The 20,621-nt window shown below is 36.9% G+C and overlaps 2 protein-coding genes across 2 annotated transcripts in view; both read right to left on the bottom strand.

The window, feature by feature from the left end:
- Positions 1-275: 275 nt before the first annotated feature.
- LOC119834286 (malate dehydrogenase-like) lies at positions 276-5,117 on the bottom strand. The gene is made up of 7 exons (XM_038358622.1): positions 4,968-5,117; positions 4,303-4,506; positions 3,693-3,887; positions 3,191-3,388; positions 2,033-2,165; positions 1,056-1,230; positions 276-417 (listed from the first exon to the last, which is right to left on the bottom strand). The coding sequence occupies exons 1-7, from the start codon at positions 5,115-5,117 to the stop codon at positions 276-278; spliced, it is 1,197 nt and encodes a 398-aa protein (XP_038214550.1).
- Positions 5,118-6,828: 1,711 nt separating this feature from the next.
- Positions 6,829-20,621, bottom strand: part of LOC119834285 (1-phosphatidylinositol 4,5-bisphosphate phosphodiesterase classes I and II) — a 75,421-nt gene continuing 61,628 nt past the window's right edge. The window contains exons 9-22 of the mRNA XM_038358621.1: positions 20,286-20,437; positions 19,297-19,489; positions 18,712-18,869; positions 18,474-18,611; positions 17,844-18,077; positions 17,317-17,493; positions 15,558-15,770; positions 14,902-14,986; positions 14,229-14,418; positions 13,926-13,979; positions 13,003-13,162; positions 12,640-12,774; positions 12,168-12,287; positions 6,829-11,942 (exon numbers count right to left, since the gene is read on the bottom strand). Of these exons, the coding sequence (XP_038214549.1) occupies positions 11,895-11,942; positions 12,168-12,287; positions 12,640-12,774; positions 13,003-13,162; positions 13,926-13,979; positions 14,229-14,418; positions 14,902-14,986; positions 15,558-15,770; positions 17,317-17,493; positions 17,844-18,077; positions 18,474-18,611; positions 18,712-18,869; positions 19,297-19,489; positions 20,286-20,437 (2,057 nt within the window). The 3' untranslated portion in view covers positions 6,829-11,894. The remainder of the gene's footprint in view (positions 11,943-12,167; positions 12,288-12,639; positions 12,775-13,002; positions 13,163-13,925; positions 13,980-14,228; positions 14,419-14,901; positions 14,987-15,557; positions 15,771-17,316; positions 17,494-17,843; positions 18,078-18,473; positions 18,612-18,711; positions 18,870-19,296; positions 19,490-20,285; positions 20,438-20,621) is intronic.

The raw sequence follows: 20,621 nt of genomic DNA, 5'->3' as shown, positions 1-20,621 counted from the left end.
ACAGTCGAATTGAGAAGCTTAATAATAGGATATGTGTCTTATATCATTCCAATTATATGTTCTAGAAAGCATATATAAACTATCGTTAATATAATCAATTAAAATTGCTACGTCCAACTATAAGACAATATCTTAGTTATTTGGGTGTTCTAAATAATACAACAGTAATAAATTTGCTATTTTTATTATCAAGTTAATAAAATAAAGTATAGATATATATGTAGTATAACAAACAGTTCTATTGAATTACAAAGGATTTTCTAGCAAAAAATGAATCATTGTTGAATTTTTTTCTGCGGCTCGCAATCAGGGCACTGCAGACATTTGATACACGGGCACACTTTTTGTGGATGAAGATAATATTCCTCGCCGAGCGCGTAGCAACGACCGAGGTTAAGCATGTCTTCCAAGTCACACCTGAAATGATACACGGTTATTATTATATATACTTGATAAACTATTTTCAACGGACTTGGAGAAAGAGGAGTTTCCATTCGGCTGCATTTTTTTTAGAGCACCGATTGCGATGATTCTTCTTTTATAGAAATGAGATAAAAAATGAGTTCTGAACTTTTATTTCTAAACGCATATAGATATTTGTATGTGTTTAAAGACTTTCCTATTGCGTTAAGCCGAGGATTAACTTATTTTTTTTATAACAATCATACAATTGCTCACGTGAAAGAAAGACAACAATCACACTTTCGCATTTATAATATACTAGGTTTTGCCTGCGGCTTCACACGCGTTTCGGAGTAGTTTAGTAAATGTCATCATACATATTAACCTTCCTACTGAGTCACTCTATCTATTAAAAAAAACTCCATAAAAATCCGTTGCGTTTGCGTAGTAGAGAAAGCGACATTTTTCATGCTACGTAGTGAAGTAGTCCATATATACAGCATTTTGGTGTGCTAAGATCATTGGAACGATTTTTTTCTTATGTCGTCGTCGGCAATGATATAATTACACGCAAATAAATAATTCACACAATAATAGTTGGGAACTTTTTCATACGCTCTTTACGTAAAGTACTATAAATTGTTTAAACTAACTTGCTGTCCTCCAGCAGGCGAGTCTCAGACTCATTGAGTGTGGGAACAGCATACTCCTGCACGCCGCTCCTGCCGACAGTGAGTGGGGTCGCGCATATCGGCATGTTATAGCACTTGCCCGGGTCCCCTTGTTCCACTAGTGCGCTGTCTATGAACGTTGGTTTCTCGAAAAGACCTGAAAATTATGAGTAACCTCTGTATTTCGTACCAACGAAAATTGTTATAGTTTATTTATGTAATACTGGGGAATATGTCCCGCCGTGGTTTTTGAGTGTGATTGGTGAAAGCCAAATTTTATGTTATACTAGTTGTACCGGCACTGGGTGACATAGGATATAAATGTAATTTGGCCCTTACATACATAGACACGCAGTCACGTCACGCAGTGAAGTTGCAGCCTTCTAATTGTGAAAGAATTTTTGAAATCGGTTCTGTGATTTTTGATTGAAAACATTACAATCATACAAAAATACAAAAGTTTCTTGTTTATAATATAAGTGTAGATAAACGTTGGTTAAATAACCTATGGGTGAGACAAATGGTTTATTAAAGAAAGATTTATATTAATTACAAACATGATGCGAAAATAATTCCTATGACATTTGTCTTGGTGAAATACAAATCATTTTATTACATTTTCATTAAAAAAATAAAACAGAATTATTTTTTTAACGAAAATGAACGTTTACCAGATAAGCTACATTATATAGTATAAACGCGCACTTTTTCAACCTTCACATATAAATTATATACATCACACACATACATATAAATTGTGTGTCTACAGTAGATTTACAAACTGTTTAATTATTTACTTATGACACAAACTTTAATTTCTGTATGTTTGTAAATGTACCATCCATAGAAAATTTATGATATAACTCCGTTTTACATTGATTTAATATCCGAAAAGTCTATGGACGAGTACAGTAAACAAATATTTATGTATTTAGTATATAAAACGTAAATTAACTAGCCTTGCATTATATTGGTAACAAATCTTGCTGAAGAGAAACCAATCGAGAGGTGACCTTGCTCCCTGTTACTTTTCACTTTACAAATAATCTCATCTGCTTCTCTCACCAGTCGAGTTAGGCAATCCGCTTGTGTCTGCGAATTATTACAATATGTTTTAAAAATTAAGATGCTTTGGCTAATGATCATATAATTTTCATATAATCAGTCCTTATCATGAAAATAACTTCACATAATTTCGACATTATGTATACCTGGGGCTACAGTATGGTTTTGTTCTTTGAAAGGATCTTGCGAACTCTTATTGCAGGGACGATCCTTTTCACGTCTGTTTCATTGATCGAAACGTTTCCATCTTCATGTAAGGATCAGGAATTTGTTTTACGTCCCGTATATATAACAAGGATTCGCTCTTTGGAACGGCAGTATTTTGATATACACATAAATATTGTTTACACTATGGGAACTGAACATTCGGTTTCGTATGAACAACATAGCATTTTTTACAACTGGTTGTCACGTAAACTACATTGAAATACAATCCCAGAAGCAAATCTAAATAATACGATCCAACGTCCATTCGATGTAAATTGATCATTCGCGAAGCCACTTATTGACATTGGCCGTTAAAACTATAGAGTTTCAACTCGAGTTTGCTAGTTCAAGAGCATCATCAAGCAAAAATATCGTGACGAAATAAAAGCAGTAATCATGCCTTAGCGGTTAAGAGTCGATGTGAAAGGATTGGAATTTGAAGTACAGGAAATAAAAAATGTTTGAGTAACAGTATAGAAAAATAAAACAATCGTGAAGCCTGTTTAAAAAGCGCAATTTCCCGCCATTTATAAACTCAAGCGATATAGAAAATATGTTATGTAGTTACATAGAAAGGATATACATAAGACGACAAAAAATGTCAAGACCACAGATAGACACTCTCATACGCACATAAATGTAATAAAACCATCATATTCGATAAGCTTCATTTACATTATTATAATCGAAGAAAAACATTTTGAATACCCCATAAGCATGGAAAGGAAGGATGGAAAAGGATTCATATCAAAGCTACACATCACAACTTGATTTCAATCAACAATTTCGATGCCATAATATGGCGCTAAGTAAATTCTATTTTTTGTTGGAATAGGAACAGGTACCTGCGGAAAGTTGCCAGCTTTAGCAGCAGAGAAAACCGGCACGCGCGTGCAGCGGCCCGTGCCGCAGACCACCGGCGTCGTGCTCTTGGAGGGGTCCGATCCTGTGATCGAGCAGAAGAGCTGGTTCGCTCGCATCGCGTTAATAGCGTTCACTCCGAGTACTTTCCGTTTGTCGTATACGCCTGCGAGCTTGAGCGTCTATGATGGAAGTATAAGAAATCGCTTAGGTGTAAATCTTCTGATTTGCAAAGAGGTAATAAACCTCTAAAAGTGTGGAGGCAAATTATGTATGAATTCATCACTTTATCACTCTAGTTACAACAATGACAAACACTTGAAAGGTCATTAAAACATGCTTTAATCATATTCTGATAAAACGTCAGGTAAATAAATTCAAATAAACTTATAAACTAATCACGTTAAACTTCACCGAAATCTAGATCCATGCCGAAGCTTTTTTGCCCCGGCGAGAAAAATAAAAGCATACATAGGTATCACGTACATAAGCACACAGCGCGTAGTTACAATCGACGGGCGGGGTCTGTACAGCAATTATGGCCTGCGGGCAGAACTGAGCGCACGCCAGGCTCGTGGTGCGCACGTGCTGCATATTGTAGAAGAACAGGTCGCGGTCCGGCGTGTTGCAGCACGGCGGCTGGATGTAGCAGCCCCCGCAGATTAGCACTACGTCTGCATCCTTGGATAAATACGTAATTGGTATAGGAATATAATAGGGTTATATGGATAGTGAATATGTGGAAGATATACTACTACAGGATAACAACATACTTTAATTTTATTAATAATTTACTATTAAATGTACATCTATGTTTATTAAGCAGTCAGCCTGCAGTTATACTGCTGCATGGCTTTTGGATGGAAATATAATTAACTATAGATTACTCCATATGGATTTCATTTAAATTAAAGGCAACGAAGCAACGGCAAGTGATACTAAAAACCAATATTTTGGTGAAATTCACGATGAACAAAACATGAACTTTTTATGTTATTTCCCGTAAAAATACCACTTTTTTGTAAAAGAATATTTCTCCTGTATACATCTTTATCTATTTGCTTTAACCTCTTTTAATTATTCGTTTACTACTAACATGTAATGCATCTTTCAGGAACATCTTTCCTTGATACGCCTCAACCTCAGTGCTGGTGTCGATGTGCGCTAGATCGTTACCAACGCCACACACGTTATGTTCAGGGCAGTCGTCATACAGCGCAAGAACGTTGATCACCTTCTGTTGTTTGAGGAAAAGTGACGCGATACGACCGACGTCGCTGCCAGCTCCAACCACTGCTACCTTTATCCGAAATAGGAGAAAGATGTAGACGATTTGGTTGAAGACGTTAAGTTTTATGGGTTTAGTGTAGAGATAATGACAGTAAATTACCAAATGATTATTATTATTCAAAAGCAACACAGAATTTTCATATCATTCGCAAATCTAGGCTACTGATAATATAAAAATGTATGTATTTAATGTAAAAAAGTAATGTATGTGTATGTATTTAAGTACCTATAGTATTCTATGCAATACCTATATAGCTGTGCTAATATGCTTTAGGATAATAAAGTATTATTTGTTACGTAATGAAGTTCTTATTGTCGCGGAAATATTTAGTTTTTATTTGTTCATCAGTTTTCATTACCTAAGATAGGCATATTATGAATATTAATATGCGTAATATAATTCTTTAAGTCTTCACATAGGGGCAGTTCGTATTGTTACCTATAGGATCGTTATTTCAATTGGATTTGTACCTTTCTTGGCGGAAATCTTGGTTTAGGGCAATATCTCTCGCATTGCTTTTCCAAATTGGCTAAAACATCCGACATAACAAAGTTTTGCCAATTAGCCTTGCGGATGGACATCGGATTTTGGGGTTTCAATAATTTCAGAGCACGAAACATTTTGAACGGCAAAAAGGAAAACCGGTTAAATTTCTTATTGTATATGGTTTGATATTTTATTACATGTTTCTATTTTGGGTGTGAGAAAAACATTGTGACTGCTCTGATTTAACATCTTGACGATTGAAACGTCAGTGTTAATATCACGATAATACACTCGCCAAAAATCATGGACATGCAAAAATAGATGAAAAAATTTATCTGACATTCACCTCCGCATGTTCATGTGATATAAATTCTAATGTTATTATTATCTAATTAAAATAAAAATAGTCTATAAGATTATAATAAAAACAACCTATTAGTTAAAGGAAAACACCATTGATTTATTACTTGGCGAACAAAAATTATCGTTTATGGAAGTACTGCATACTCATTGGTGAAAAAGGATTATATTTCAATAGTGTACGGGGGTAACCAAAGGGTGGTATTAAGTGTTCAAACTCCCAATGAAGTACTCCCAAAATACTTTGTAATATGTCTTCGTTTGGATGTAAATTAATTTATAAGTAACATTTTAAAAAGTTTTGAAAATTTCGAAAAAAGGGCAGAAACAAGTGGTTCGTAAGCAATAAAACACACACAGAACAGACATCAATTTAATAGATAAGTTTCACCTATTACATAGTAAGATCCATAATGATTAACATATTGTCTACCCACACACAGGCTTACGACTCATGTATACAGTGTACACACACAAATGACTAGAACTCCAGTGAATGACAGCCGCCTAGACTCCACGTTTTAAGTACTGATATTTGAAGGTATTTTATTTAAACACTAGGTACCTATTCCATCCTAATTCCATTGATCTACCAAGAATGAATGTTGTAATCACACACAAAAAAGAAATAGTTAAAAAGTGAGAAAAAGCATCGAATTTACGTTGTTTTCTAGAAAAGAATATCATAAATAGATATTGAACGTAACTTTTAACGTTGAATACACAAACACAATAAAGAAAAGGTTTCTAAATGTCACCACAGTATTATTAGGCATTACAGAGATCATTCAAACAAGTTATTTGTAGCTATTTTTGTAATTTTTACGATAAATCACAACAGCCATCACTTGGCAAATCAATGACTGAAACTAAAAACTCGACGATTCAAATGGCACGTTAGACGAGAGCAAAATCATCATCACAGTAGCTACATTAAAAAATACATGTAACCCTCTCGCACACACCACACATCGTATTACCGAACACTGTTAGACAAGGATGGCACTATAGTAATTCGAACATACACTCTCCTATCGCCGAGCAATCCGTTGAACTTCAAACATTGTGTACTCTTCATATATTCGAAATTTGTGACAAGATAATCTTATATTAGACAAACTCAAAAAAGAACTAAATAATTATATTACATCTGAAAATACTGTTTTTCATCTATATAAAATGTTTTTAAACGTTACGCATGCTAATTTGATAGGCGTGCAAAAGTTGTACGTATTATTTCGATAATAAGTATGCGTCAAAATTAAAAACAAACAAAAAGTTTTTTTAGAATAATAGAATACGAATTGTTATAAAATAATGTTAATATAATTGCACTAGTCCTAAAACTATATAAATTCAAAAAAAAAACAGATCAAAATATACAACAAACTAAAGAATAAATACTATGTTAATAGGCTTAAAAATAAACTCTTGAAACCGATAAATTTCTTATTAGCAATAAAACTATACAGATTCAAATGTGACAGCACTTTTCAATATTAAGAAGCAAATCTGTTTAAATTTCTACAATGAGAGAAACGGATGTAGCTATGTGAAACATATGCTGCATCCTTTTCTCTGACAAAACTAAAACTTATATAGTTTATGAATGTACAAGCATTATTTTTTTAATTGTGCACTTTGAATATATTAATTTTAAACATTACTCTTTACGTATATCATAGCCCATAGCAGTTGCCATTAAATGATCATTACTTTTAAATGTTACCTACGAAATTTCAACTTAATCTCTCATGTGCTTTATTTACGAAAGGGCATTGTTACTTAATTTTTCATGCTTGTACCTATATATGTATACTCCTCAAAACCATATTGGCACATGATTATACGAGTATTATGTAGGATATTAGTTATTATGGCGCACTAAGGTTGAAACTAAAGCGTATAATAGCATAGACATAAAATAAAACAACTCTCATCTGTGCTAAATTTCACACATGACTTAAATGACTAAACTCTAGACGGCTCATTTCACAAAGGTATAACCCAAACGTCGTAACACAATATTATCTCATATTCACAACCCTTAACGATACTTACAAGCCGAGCAACAATTTAAATCCCTACGATTATTAATTTTAATGGGACTCCAAAACCACTCCATAACGTGCCACAACGCTACCTTCAATTTGATAGATAGATAGATAGATTCATTTTTAACAAAGTAAATGCATAAATGTTATATCGAGATGTGAAATCCTACAAATTCCTAAAAACGAGTACATACATAGTTTATAACGCGGCATCACGACCCGCGCGGTAAGGCTAGTGAGAATTCATAAGACTCATACATTTTAGTCCAATAGATTACAAATATTTACAATAAAGGCAATCGAACAATGCAATCGGAAAATAGCCCTCGATATTCGGCTTCGAGGTTTCAATAACAGGCTAAAATACTCTCAAGGAACAGCTATAAATGTTTATAAAGCTAACGTGCAAATAAAAGGTTAAGTAATTAGTTCGATCCGTACAAAACCGACTAAGTATATGTTTCATCACAGACAATGAATTTTAGAACAACAGAAGGACACGTAATAGATTAGTAAGAAAATTGCGGATAGTCCAGAAATATTCTCAGATCTCTTTTAAATTTTATTACTTTATAATTCGTGGTTAAATCTAAAAAGTTTTTAAAAGACACTTTAAAGGACCTTACTATTAACAATGTTTAAACAGTGAACGATTTAGGCCACGACCTATCTACAAAGGGCGAACCGTGCTACCAATAAACCTTACCTAAGGACAATTATAATTTCAAGGTAAGAGTACAATATGTGAATGGGATTCATATTATTGGATAATTTAATTTGTGACATGCAAACAGTAAAAACATTAGTTTGGCCGACGCAAGTCACTAGGGATTGCTAATTGGAAAAGAAAAACCTAATGAATTTTTTTCACAACTTTTAATTAAGAGAAAAGAAAATAACTCGTCAACCTATCAAACGCTATCAATTTAAAGTATCGTAATACCGAACTCGTTTCTATCAACCCAAACTAGGTTAATGTAAATTATGTAAATATAAACCTATGACACATATACAACTTGCCCCTACATTCTTACTAATATTGTAAATACGAAAGCGTGTTTGTTTGTATGTCTTTCATATACGTCGCGACGGAGCGATCATATGGTATGATTTTTGTATCCGGATATAGATGACTGGAGAGTGAGTATCATAGGCTGCTTTCTACCGCGGTGAAACGCTTATATCCATGAGGATATCTTAGACCACGCGGGCAAAGCCGCGATTGGAAAGCTACTCGACAATAATTCATTACGTACCGATCACTTAACTACAACAATTTTGTCTACATTAAGAAAGGCGGCCATAAGCTGACTCATACAAGGCTACGTCGCACAATTATCTACAGTACTTACACTACAGGCTATCCAAAGGAGATAGTTCATCCAAACATTCCCTGTTTTTAATCTTGAATTATTAAAGAACGTCTCGGAAAATACATTGGAGTCTATAGTAATCAGTTCGAATAACGACATATATGTAGATTGATTTAATAATGAACGATATTACGAACGATAGAAGATAAATATTCTTAGATAGGCTTCGTAAGTAAATCAGTAGGAAAGTATGTAAAGTATGTAATCAGGATTTAATAACGAATGTCTAATGTTAAAACATCTATACACTCTTTTTAATTAAGTAAATATATTTAGTTCAGATATAAAGGTGGTTGATGCACTTTACAATAGCCAATTCGAAATAACGGAATGATGTCTTACTAAAACTCTTTTTATACAATCAAGTCAAAATTGTAAGGCTTTTGTCTTTAGCAAGACTTCCTAGCTGATGTGAGTTTAAAAAATTGAGTCAAAAAAGCAAAAGTACTTAAAAATTTGGATGAAAATGTAAAAGGTCTTATGTTTTTGTTATTTTGTGAGTAATGTATGCCAAACACTCATGGACTAAAATGTATACAACGCAAAGAATATTAATTAGTTAAATTATTAAGTTGTAATATTGTATGTAAATCAATTTTCTTTAACATAATTCAAACACTCGTAATACTGTTGTTAGGTCGAATCGAGGAAAATAAACTCTATTGCGTTTGATACACGACATAAAATAGCGGATCAAGTTAAAAAACCATTCAACTTTTTTAAAACGACATCACACTTATGGACTATTATCAGATCTAGGCGATTAGCTCAGACTAGATTTCAGACACTAACCAGACGTTGGAATGTTAATCTACAACCTATCGATACTGACCCGTTAGTACATGCTAGTACACGTTACACAAATCAATTGAAGTCTAGAGAAACCGCAAGATTTTTTTTTTTGCAATTTTTACATGCAATTCTGTATGTTAGTCCAAAACACCATTTAAACGGCACAGGTAAACTTGCGGTATCTAGTCAGCAATAAATCTATGAGAAACAACTTTTATTCGCTTACATACATTGTTTTTAATTCTAAAAAATGTAGACCTTATCTTAGTATATTATGTTAGTTGTTAGTGTTAAGCCACTTGTGCCAAATATTTGAACCGATCCCAAATAAAGAGTAGGTTCTCAATTTTATAAACGAATATACATATTTTTTTTCTATTTTCTAAATAAATTTGAGCTTTCCTGCACTAACGATATCATTTTAACGTGAAAAAATTCTAACAAGAAATGTACAACACGTTTATAAAATTAAAACTTGATAGAGGATAGTTATAAAAGCGTATATTTGAAGTTTAAACACTTCCAAATACAAGCAATCGTAAAATACACTGTAAGAAATATACCATCTTTGTTAAGTAGTTATAAACATAGTATAAGGGCATTTTGAACGTATTTAGTAACAAATATCGTAAATAGTATTACAAAAATATATGAAAAAAACTTATCTTTTTGTGCTTTTTAAATGTACTGACTTAAATTAAATTTGTGATATTACAGCTCAGATAATCATGGCAAACGACTGAAATTAGGGGAAAATAATAAAAAGAGAGGCAGGCTGATTCTTATGAGGGCAACACTGAAATATGCAAAGGAAAATGAATATAATATTACAGAAATTGTTGGCAAGATGCTTCTCAAGCGGAATCACATACTAGTATATCTATCGAGCATATTATTAAGAACATCGTAATTTACTGCAATTATAACGCATCAATCATTGGAATATATTTTTTTAATAATCACATCAATTAAAACTGTTTAAGTAGTTTTGACAGTGACAAGTAGCAAGACATATAAAGTTACTTAATATCGGATAATAGCGTATCAATTAAAGGGTCTAAAGTATGGATGTTATAATAAAACCGGTTAAAACTAAACGAGTCACAACTAACGCTAAGTCACGTACTACACGCATTGATATACAGAACCATAGACTATGGTACAAAATTGGCGGGAAAATAGAACGAACAAAATTAAACAAGTTAGAGAAGTTAGTAGAAAATAGAATTTAAACTTTATTTATATCATAATTATGAAGTGATGAGTGAAAAAGCTTTGTCAAATGAAAATTTAGAACAAATAAAAGCATAAGCATAAGGAAATGATCTCTTTTGACTCACTGCTTCAAGTTTCTAACTGTATCACTTACTTGTTAACAGAATATGGAACAGAAGAATCTAAAATATATCAACGTGCTATAAGAATCAATTCAACGCACATTAAAACTATTTTCAAGTCTAACCTAAAAAGTCTAATTAGTATCAAAGTATCGACACAACCTTCACTACTGCGAGAGGAAACTGATATTTTATAGGTGAAATATCATATATTTGTTAAACGTTCTGTAAATAGTCCAAAATTGCATATTAATGTATGTAGCGGTGCTTCATAACTTAACGTGCTCAGACCTACGTGTTACGTATAAGTTACGACTCGGCTAACTAACTCTATCGATACGAGACCGCACGCACACAATCATTACGGGATTAGTAAGACATGACGAATGCTTTGTGAACAGTACACTGGTTGGGAATTAAGCGACATATATGTATATGCAGATCTTTTACAGTAGGTAGTATGTATTTTACATAATTAAAAAAAAAGGTTTATAGATTGCTATAATTTTACAGAATTGTAATCTGAAAGAAGTTATACATCGAAAAATAGATATTAAAATTTCCTTTGCCGACTGTACATTATATTCTTCCATAAAATATCAAACGCCATCAAAACAACGAGACTTTTACTCCGATAAAAAGGTTTTTCGATATAAGTATTGCTTTCCAACAAATCCCAACGCTACATACTGTTAACAAAACACGATAAATACGATCATAAACACGTCGGTAGTGATAAGACGCAACGCTACTTAGGAGTTAATATCACAGATTCCTAAACAAAACAACACTCGCAGTCACCGGGGCCCCACAACGCGTGAAAAGCTAGTCACTGGGGGCCCCGCGGCGATGGCTAATAGGGAGCCCCACGAAGCAACGGGCTGAGGCTTCCACACCGGGGCCCCGGGCTGATCGCCAAGTTAGCGTCTAGACGTGGGGCCCCAAAGGCCCGGGAACGGGGCTCCGAAGAGAAACAGGAAGTGTGCCGCCACGACTTAACCTTCCGGTGCACCGCCGCACAGCCGCACCACTTCTAGAAGCTCCTGGAAATTTAAATGAGAGTCTGTTAAGCTAAGTTTTTATTAGCAGAACTGTACCTAGTTCTTTGTGTGTGTGTGTGTGTTTGAGCGTGATATCGTGTGTGCGTGTGTATGTATGTGTGCATGTATGAGTGCGTGTGTGCGTGAGACCGAGCGTGCGTGGTGCGTGTATGTATGTGTAGGTGTGTGTCTGTGCGCGTGTGTATGTGTGTATGTGCGCGGGCGCACCTGGTCGCGGCGGCGCTGCAGCGCGAGGCGCAGGCGCTCGTGTTTGCGCACGAGCTGCTCGCACAGCGCCTTGTGCTCCTTCTCCAGCAGCGAGCACTCCGTCACGCCGCGCCCCACCGACTGTTGCCAATGTTACATATCAAGTGCTTTAATATTGTTCCCTAATTTGTGCAGATAAATTTATTTTTTATTGTTACAGCATTAAACTGAGTAAGAAAGATTATAAATGTACAACATTCTTTATGGTATTTTAATGGAAAAGGAAAAAAACAACTTCGATCTCTGACGCGGGGTCTTGAGTTTGTGGTGCATTCATTTATCGTTAAGCTAAAGAAAAATTTTATACGTATATTCCATGATGTTCTAATCTTTGTTTCGCACGATTTACATACTGATAACTCAAATTAACTCACAATAAATCATTAAGGTAGGTACAAGTCGTTTTATTACATAGTGTGGAAAGTGTCAATACCTCTTCGTTAATTTTCCGTTTCTGCCTCAGTATCTCATCTTTATCTCGATTGATCTTGGCAAACGCTTTCACTTCCTCCTTGCGTGAAATTTCGAGACGGTTGAATACGTCTTTTTTCTTCATCTCCAAACTTGTCTAAAATTAAATAAAATAAATAATAATAATTTTTAACATTACGTATTATTAAATAGTATTATAGTTTAATTTTTCATTTATCACTCGAATTGTTTAAATAGTATGAAACATTTTGTTACAGCAGCAATAATTCACAACTCTACAAAAATCCGGAATTAACATGAGAAAGTATTGATAGCTCTACTGAAGTTCGTACTACTAAAAATGTAGAGTTAACGATGGACTCACGGTAAGCTCTTTCATCTGCTGGTGGTGCTGGCTCCTGAGCGTCTTCTCCAGCGCCGCGAATATCGCGTGGTGGTAGCGCAGCCGCAGCTCGCGTTCCACCATCTCGCCCGCGCCTGCGCCTGCGCAGTTGGCCTCTTCAGAACCCACGCACGGTTCACTCCTTTGGTAAAAGAAAGACAGTCACTGATTTTGGGAGCCAAAATATAGTATCGACCACTGTCCAAGCGCCCGAGCAGCCTTTTTAAGGGTTAGAGTCGATCACATTCCGGCACGAATTGGGCCAGCTCGCACCGGCGGAGGTACTTCACCTCCACAGAAAATCGATGACAAATAACAGCATTCTATGTCGCGTCATCAATCCGAAAGGATCCCTTATCGTAAGCGAGCAACGCATTTGCCTAAGTAGTGCCTACTACTGTGGCGGTCGTGATCGCTTACCATTAGGCGAACCATCGGCTCAGTTGTCTACTCTAACACAAAAAAGCTTAGATTAATAAACTTGAAGCGTTTACAAAATAGTATTGAACAATTCAAATCAATATTTATGTAGAAGAATCCTGGACAGTGACACAATCCCAAAGCAATATAGTTTTTGAAATTGTCAACATTACATTCCTAGAATTTACGTAGACAGAAAAGGAACTGAAATAAAAGTGTGAGTATTTAACTTACAAAAGGAGATATATAGAGGCACAATAGTAATTTATCTACCCTTTTAGAAAGAGACATTTCTGTACTCTCTTATTACACTAAAATGTTTTATTCCTGAGATACATTAAATATCCTAAAATCTAATGAAGAAAAAGCCTGTCTCATTTTAGGATCCTAAACCGTAAATATTTTAAAATCCACATACATTGAACTTACACGAAAGCATCCGATAAGATAAAACACCCAATATATCCATTTGTATGAAATCATACCTGCCCAATGGTGTTTGTTGCAAAAGAAGCGTTATGCGGAATAGCGACGCCCACCTTAACAAATGTGGAGAACTCATCAAAAATATAACAAAAGGATAAATTTAAATAAAAAAAAATAATAATAATCGTTTTCATTAAACTCAATGTTTCAATCATATTTGTCGAGGAATCTTTATCATGATATTTGAAGGTATTAAATTGACGTTATGGAACTGGTTATTAATATAAAAAGGTGTGAAGTACAAAGTAGTTTTTCGACCAGGATTCTATATCGAATTCTCATAGCTTTTTTTCCATACTTACATATTCCTGATAGATATCCTCTTGGGGAAGAACTTGGGCCCCGGTTTGCCTCTCGTCTGTTTCCGTCTCAGCGCGTCCAACTTCCTCGCCAATTCCGCCCTCTTTTCCTTCACGACTTTGCTCTCGAGGAGGGCGTTGAGGTGCTCCTCCACCGTGAGCTCCCTGCTGTTGCCGTTCACGTTGTTCTCTTCTTCTGAACGAAAGTGTGTTTTAAGGGTGGACGATAGAGTCTAATTTCCCTAATGCCCAGTACAGTATAATAGTAATAAATAATGAACTAAAGTTGTAACCACGGTTTATTTGACCAAAATAGAAGGTATAGAGCTAAGTAGAGTACCAAATATAAATAATGAATGCGTTAAAAAAACACATCTCTATCTATCTTTCTAAAAGACAAAAAACATTATTGAAATATCATAATTTTTTAAATTGTCAAATCCTATTGCACGAAATTTTTTAAGAATTCTTAGTAAATTAAGGTTATGTAACCCAAATAAAATTCACGGTATTATAATCAATTGTATATGATGTACCAGTCTTGGGATAAATTAAAATCCCGTGTCCCGTTGTGGGGTATGGGGCGGATGATATACCTACACCTGTCACTGATCAATTTTCTTTTTGGACAAGTAGTCTTAGGATAAAGTAGTGTTAATACTCAAAGTACACGCACCTTTAGCCGGTGTGACCTCATTGTTATTTGCAGACGGCTCCGACTGCGGCGCCACAGGTACCTCCGAAGCGCTCTCGGGTCGGGGCTAAGGATATAAATTGTTTCGATACTCTTAAAACTATGTACTTACTGAATGTTACCATATTTCATAAATTATATTCATAACATTCATGTTGTATATACATGACCATACAACCTGTCTCGTCTATTAATTTTTAGAATGCTTTATGACTTTTCTTCACAGCCTTAACGTGTAATGATCGTTTTTATTGGAGTCATGTCAACTCGAACGTCGCAACTTCAACTTATGGTCTTATAATATACAATAATAATAAATGCAAGTTGTTACATAAAAATTTATAGTCTTTGCTCGGGTCACATTGCTGCGCGCTATCATTTCTTTTGCAGCAGCAGGTGACAGTTTGACAGATGTAATTGAATTCTGTTTTATATCTCCGTAGCTCATGTTCTGGTTCATAAGCATCTACAAAATCCGTTCAGTGGTTTTCGCAACGATCGCACATCCATACATAAAAAAAAAATCCATTTCTAATATAATAAGGACTAGTACTAATGATAAGCTTAGAGCTGTAGAGTTTGTTTGAACGCGCTAATTTCAGACACTACTGTCTCTACTATAAACTATCGATACATACAGCGGGAGCGGGGGGCGCGGGGGCGACGGGGCCTGCGGGGGCGGAGGGCGCGGGGGCGGCGCGGGGCGGGGGCAGCGCGGGGTCGGGCGGCGGCTCCTCCGTGTCGTCCGTGAGCACGGCCAGCTGGTGCGCGCGCTTGTCCATCTCGCTCTGGTACTTGATCGGGTTGGCCAACGCCTCCGCCAGCTCCGACAGCCGGTCCGGCACGTAGTCCTGGAACGCATAGCATTGGCTACAATATGGCGTGTGATATATGGACGTGGCATGTGGTCCTTGCAAGTGCTTGTGGTTTTGGTCCTCCACTGGTTATCGATATAGGCCTGATTCTAATCGCCAGTTACAGACCGGCGATAAAGGTATTATGGTGGGAGTGATAGTGCTGTCCGACTAAGTGTTTACACATTGAGATGGGCAGCTACTATTTGATATTGAGAAATGTCGAGTCAGTCCTGTCGGTATTATTTTCTAATGCTCTTCATCGATTTACATAAGGTACTTACTCAGTCTTATCGTTGTTGTTCTTAGAAACTTTGGATCTATTAAGCCAGCTTTCCTGTCAGTTTTATCTTTCTAAGAATCATCATAAATTTACATTTAGTAGAGATTTCAGCCAAGATGGCATGCTCTACATCGACTGGCTTGTGATTTGTAGAGATATTCAATCAGCTTTGTTATTATTACACTACAAGAGCATTATGGAAGGTAGAAGACCTTTTCAATAGTGACTACTTTTCACTCTACAACATACACAGTTTGAGAGTTAGGATAACCAGTGAAGAACAAAATATAGGTGAAAGACGACAATGGGATATAATAAATATATATGTGCAAAATAAAATTTTTAAAATGGATATTGAAAATGAAAAACAGAACAAAGTTTTTGCTTAACTATTTGGAAAGAAGAAAAAGTTGAGAAAATATTGCAAACAAAATGATATAGCTATTACTTATAGAGCGATTTGAACGTTAGTCACAATACATTTATCCGTTAGTGACGAAAGCGTCAGCTACATATATACTGTTAAATAAATAATAAACGAAGAGAATTGTATTAAATGTGCAAGTAACGAGTATGGTGAAAGTGAAAGTGCTAAAAGATATGGTGCTCCAAATGTAGGAATGATTTAGACCAAAAGTGTGATGACTTTAGTATATGATCTTTATAGTTTAATACATAATGATGATTTTCTTTAATTGAGTGTAATTTTAAATAAATAGTGGTAATGATATGACTATTCATTGAGTTGCGTGTATGTAATGTGTAACTTACAATTTTTCATAACTTATCTCGAATTTTCTTCTCGGTTTGTCCCAAAGAGTAATCTTACCCATTTGAAGAGGTACAATATACTGCATGTTTAATTTCCAATTTTCAAAACCGAAACTGGCACAAGCACAGAAATACTGATATACAGAGGTTATTTTCTCGTGATTTGAAAATTTTGGAAGTTTTAGATTGGCGGTCCATATAAAAGTGTGAGAGAATAGGATTTATTCTACATCTCCTACGCAATTACTTACCGTCTCGATCGAGTGTGGCTATGGCGAACATTTTCTCGCGAAGAATAGAGCGGCCAGAGTCCGACTCTACTGTTGCTGTGAGCGTCGTACGCAAATATTAAATAGTCTCAATATTACCACTGTTACATATATCGCCTATTGAGCTGAGAGCTCTCGGCTGGAGCTCAGCTGCAGGTGCTGGTAGCGCGTTAGTGCAGTATGTAGAGACGGGCCTTACGTAAGTGGGGCGCACGTTCACCTGGACTTGCACGTGCAGCAGCAGCGCGGCGGCGAGCGGCTGGCCCAGGTCGGAGCGCAGCTGCACGTGCCGGTAGCCGGGGCGCAGCCCGGGCACGGGCAGCACGCGGTGGCCCAGCAGCCGCCCGCCCTCCTCGTGCGCCGAGATGCGCAGCATCGCCAGCTCGGGCAGCACCACCTGCCGCGGCCGCGCGTCATTACTATCAGTTCCGGCTATTTTCGCAGATAATGTGCCAAAATTCGCCCCAAATAACAGATCCCATATCAAATTTGACAAGTAAAACCAATATTGCCAGTTTAGGTGACATTTGGTATATCATAAGTGTACAACTTTTTATCGCTGTTTACACTTCGATAGGGTTACACTTAACACTATAATTTTGTGAACAAAAAAATATACACATTAGACTACATACTTAGGCAGTTCCATCAACGCATATATACACAATTTCAATCTTAAAATTCCATAGATAATACCCAATAATCCAATAACCCAATAACCCAACTTAGTCCAACCAAACAGCGCACCTTCTTAAACACAAAGGGCTCATCCCCATACACGGGGTTGATCCCGTTGGCCGGCACGACGCGGGTGCGGAACTTCTTGCGCACGGTGTCGGCCGGCAGCCCGAACATGTCCACCTCCACGTAGGTGCCGCAGCGCTTGTCGGTCAGCAGCTGCCCCGACACCACGCTCACCGACAGCGAGCCGGCGATGATGCCGTCCACTGTGCTCTCCGCGAACGGGTCGAGCCGCCTGTCCTGGTGGTGAACAGTACTTGCTTTTTTAATATTAATGTGTGTTATAAAAAGCCGTTCACATGACTTGAGAATTACGATAATAATCCTCTAAGTGAGTTTTAGCATTTCTTATTTCCAATATACATATTGTGTGTATGTATAATTTGCAGGATAGGAGTATTTTGTAATACTGAAAATAAAAAATCTTAGCATTTTTACCTCACTTAGAGGATTACTATGTTATTTCGTGTTTAAAGTGGGAATTTCTGTTTGGAGAATAAACCGCTTCGTTACGTAACGCGTTGCGGCGCCAGTGAGTCTGGCTTCTTTTTTTAACACAGAACGACATAGGCAGTTTTTTTTCTTCATCCGAGGCACATAAGTTTTTTTTTAATTATGTAACAATATATTGCTCACTTTTCGCCTCATAAATTCGGGTTTCAATAAATATCCACATCTCCTGTTATACTCGAAGGTGCCCGAGTTGAGCTGCATCGCGAGGTCTAGAGTTTGATAGTTGAGCGCCACCAACTGGCAGCCAGCGTTCCAGAACACCTGAAAAATTAGTGAGTAATGTTTTATTGAACAAATAAGTTAAATTATCAATAATATTTTTTAAATTCTTTAAAGCATTTTTCCAAAGCAATTATCTAACCTGTGGCATAAAGTTAGAAGAATCGAATCTTGTACCGGCTGGATACACTCTCGACAACTGATGCTTGTTGTAATTCACAAATTCTATGGGACGTTCTTTTAGTAGCGCCGTGGCCTGTTTTTCATCAAACGACGACATTTCGTAGAAACGATTCTTTTCTGGAAATGAGAAGGAGTTCTTATTGTAAACTCAAAACTAAAATTTGTCCCTTTTCTATTAAACCTCTTCCAACTTCATTAGACAAAATTTGACTCTACAATCTAACTGACTCTCTCACTTAAAAGAGCTTTCTTGAGTCTTCCAATCCACTTACCTGTAACACTCACTCTACACACCCTTACAGAAGGTATTACAGCTGTTGAAAGGTTGATTTGCTCAGAAGAAATTCACAAAAAAATTGGCTGTTACATTTTTGTCTCTACAAATCCACCCTAGAGCGCTTCGTCTCGCTCTCGATAACGGTAAAACGCACGCAACACACGCGCCCCCCCCCCCCCCCCCCCCCCCCCCCCCCCCCCCCCCCCGCCCCCCCAAAACAGCTCTATCAATGACTCTACACTACCAATCGACACATAGAGCACTCACTCTCCGCGCTCTCGAAGGAGCTGAAGTGCACGGGCTGCACGTAGTTGACTAGGGCGGATATCTCGGCGGCGGCGTGGCTCTCGCGCGCCTCCTCCGCGGCGCCCTCCGCCTCGCCGCCGCCCGCGCCCTCCTCCTCGCTCGAGCTGTCCGTCTCGGAGGAGGAGGACGAGTCCTTCGAGCCGTGACGCACGAGCTGGAATTTGTCATCAGTATGTTAGGTGAAATCTTATATAGCCCCTGACCGCCTCCTTGGTACAGTGGTTAACGCGTGAGCATAGCACCGAGGGGTCCTGGGTTCAATTCCCGGTGGGGACGCACAAAAAAAATGATGATATGAAATGATGATGACACAGAAGGTTGATCACCTACTTGTCCGTAAAGAATATCGCTCCGTGAAACAGATGCACATCATCTGCCCCTTACCCCACTAGGGGACACGGGACTTCACTTTTTGTACGCCCGTACGCCATTTCATACTTATTTCTAAATCCTTACACAGTATACTCGTAATACAAAGTAGCTTCCTGTCTGTCCCTATGTGTGTATATATGCTTAGATTTTTTATCTACACATCGGATTTTGATGGGGTTTATTGAGACTCAAGCGGAAGGTTTACATGAATTATAACATCTATTGAAGCACTCCGAATTTAACGTGTGCGAAGCCGCGGGCTAGTTGGTCGATATGACTCAACCGATCTTGTACTTACACAAATAAGAAGCACTAATAGGCGTAAAGAGTAAGTAGAAATCGTTTCCGAAAAGACTTATTTAAAAAGAAATAATCGAAAACTTCTATTGCTATACAAAATTAAAATTGATGATGTAATGAGTGCAATGTGTACATGCACTAGAAATATACATAAAGTACATCTAGTTCGCAGTCTGCGAATTTTTTCGCGTTCAATAAGAATTGGCGAGGAATCCTTATTGTTATGACCAAAGGAAACATGTCAAGACTTCCGCCAATACCCAGTGTATTTCTCTCACCGATCCATGAGTGACCTCCCCATTCCCCTGGGGCACCTGATCCCTTTGCTCGTCTTCGATCGCAGCCTCCTTCTTGTGATGATGGTGGTGCTTTTTCTTATTTTTTATTATTATCTTATTTTTCAGGAGTGAAGGCGGTGGCAACTCTCCCCCTAGAAACATTCAAAGTATTTCATCATCCGCCTTTATCCAACCAACTTCTAGACATTTTCACATTTCACACAGTTAACGACATAAAAGAAATGTGTTTTATACAATCTACGTATATACCTAGTCTTGCCATAAATATTGTAATAAAGAAAAAAGAAAATTGTTAACTGCAAATAACATTTATTA

The sequence above is a fragment of the Zerene cesonia genome, chromosome 19 (assembly GCF_012273895.1).
Source record: "Zerene cesonia ecotype Mississippi chromosome 19, Zerene_cesonia_1.1, whole genome shotgun sequence".
Classification (NCBI taxonomy): domain Eukaryota; kingdom Metazoa; phylum Arthropoda; class Insecta; order Lepidoptera; family Pieridae; genus Zerene; species Zerene cesonia.
Note: the sequence above shows the minus strand (reverse complement) of the source record. Positions and strands in the feature narration are given on the sequence as shown.

Excerpts from the sequence above, each read along its gene's own strand:
- LOC119834286 (XM_038358622.1), bottom strand. The coding sequence starts at position 5,117 with ATGTTTCGTGCTCTGAAATTATTGAAACCCCAAAATCCGATGTCCATC. Across the intron at positions 4,507-4,967 it reads CAAGATTTCCGCCAAGAAAG|GTAGCAGTGGTTGGAGCTGG; the intron begins GTACAAATCCAA and ends TTTCGGATAAAG. Across the intron at positions 2,166-3,190 it reads AAGCTGGCAACTTTCCGCAG|ACACAAGCGGATTGCCTAAC; the intron begins GTACCTGTTCCT and ends AATAATTCGCAG.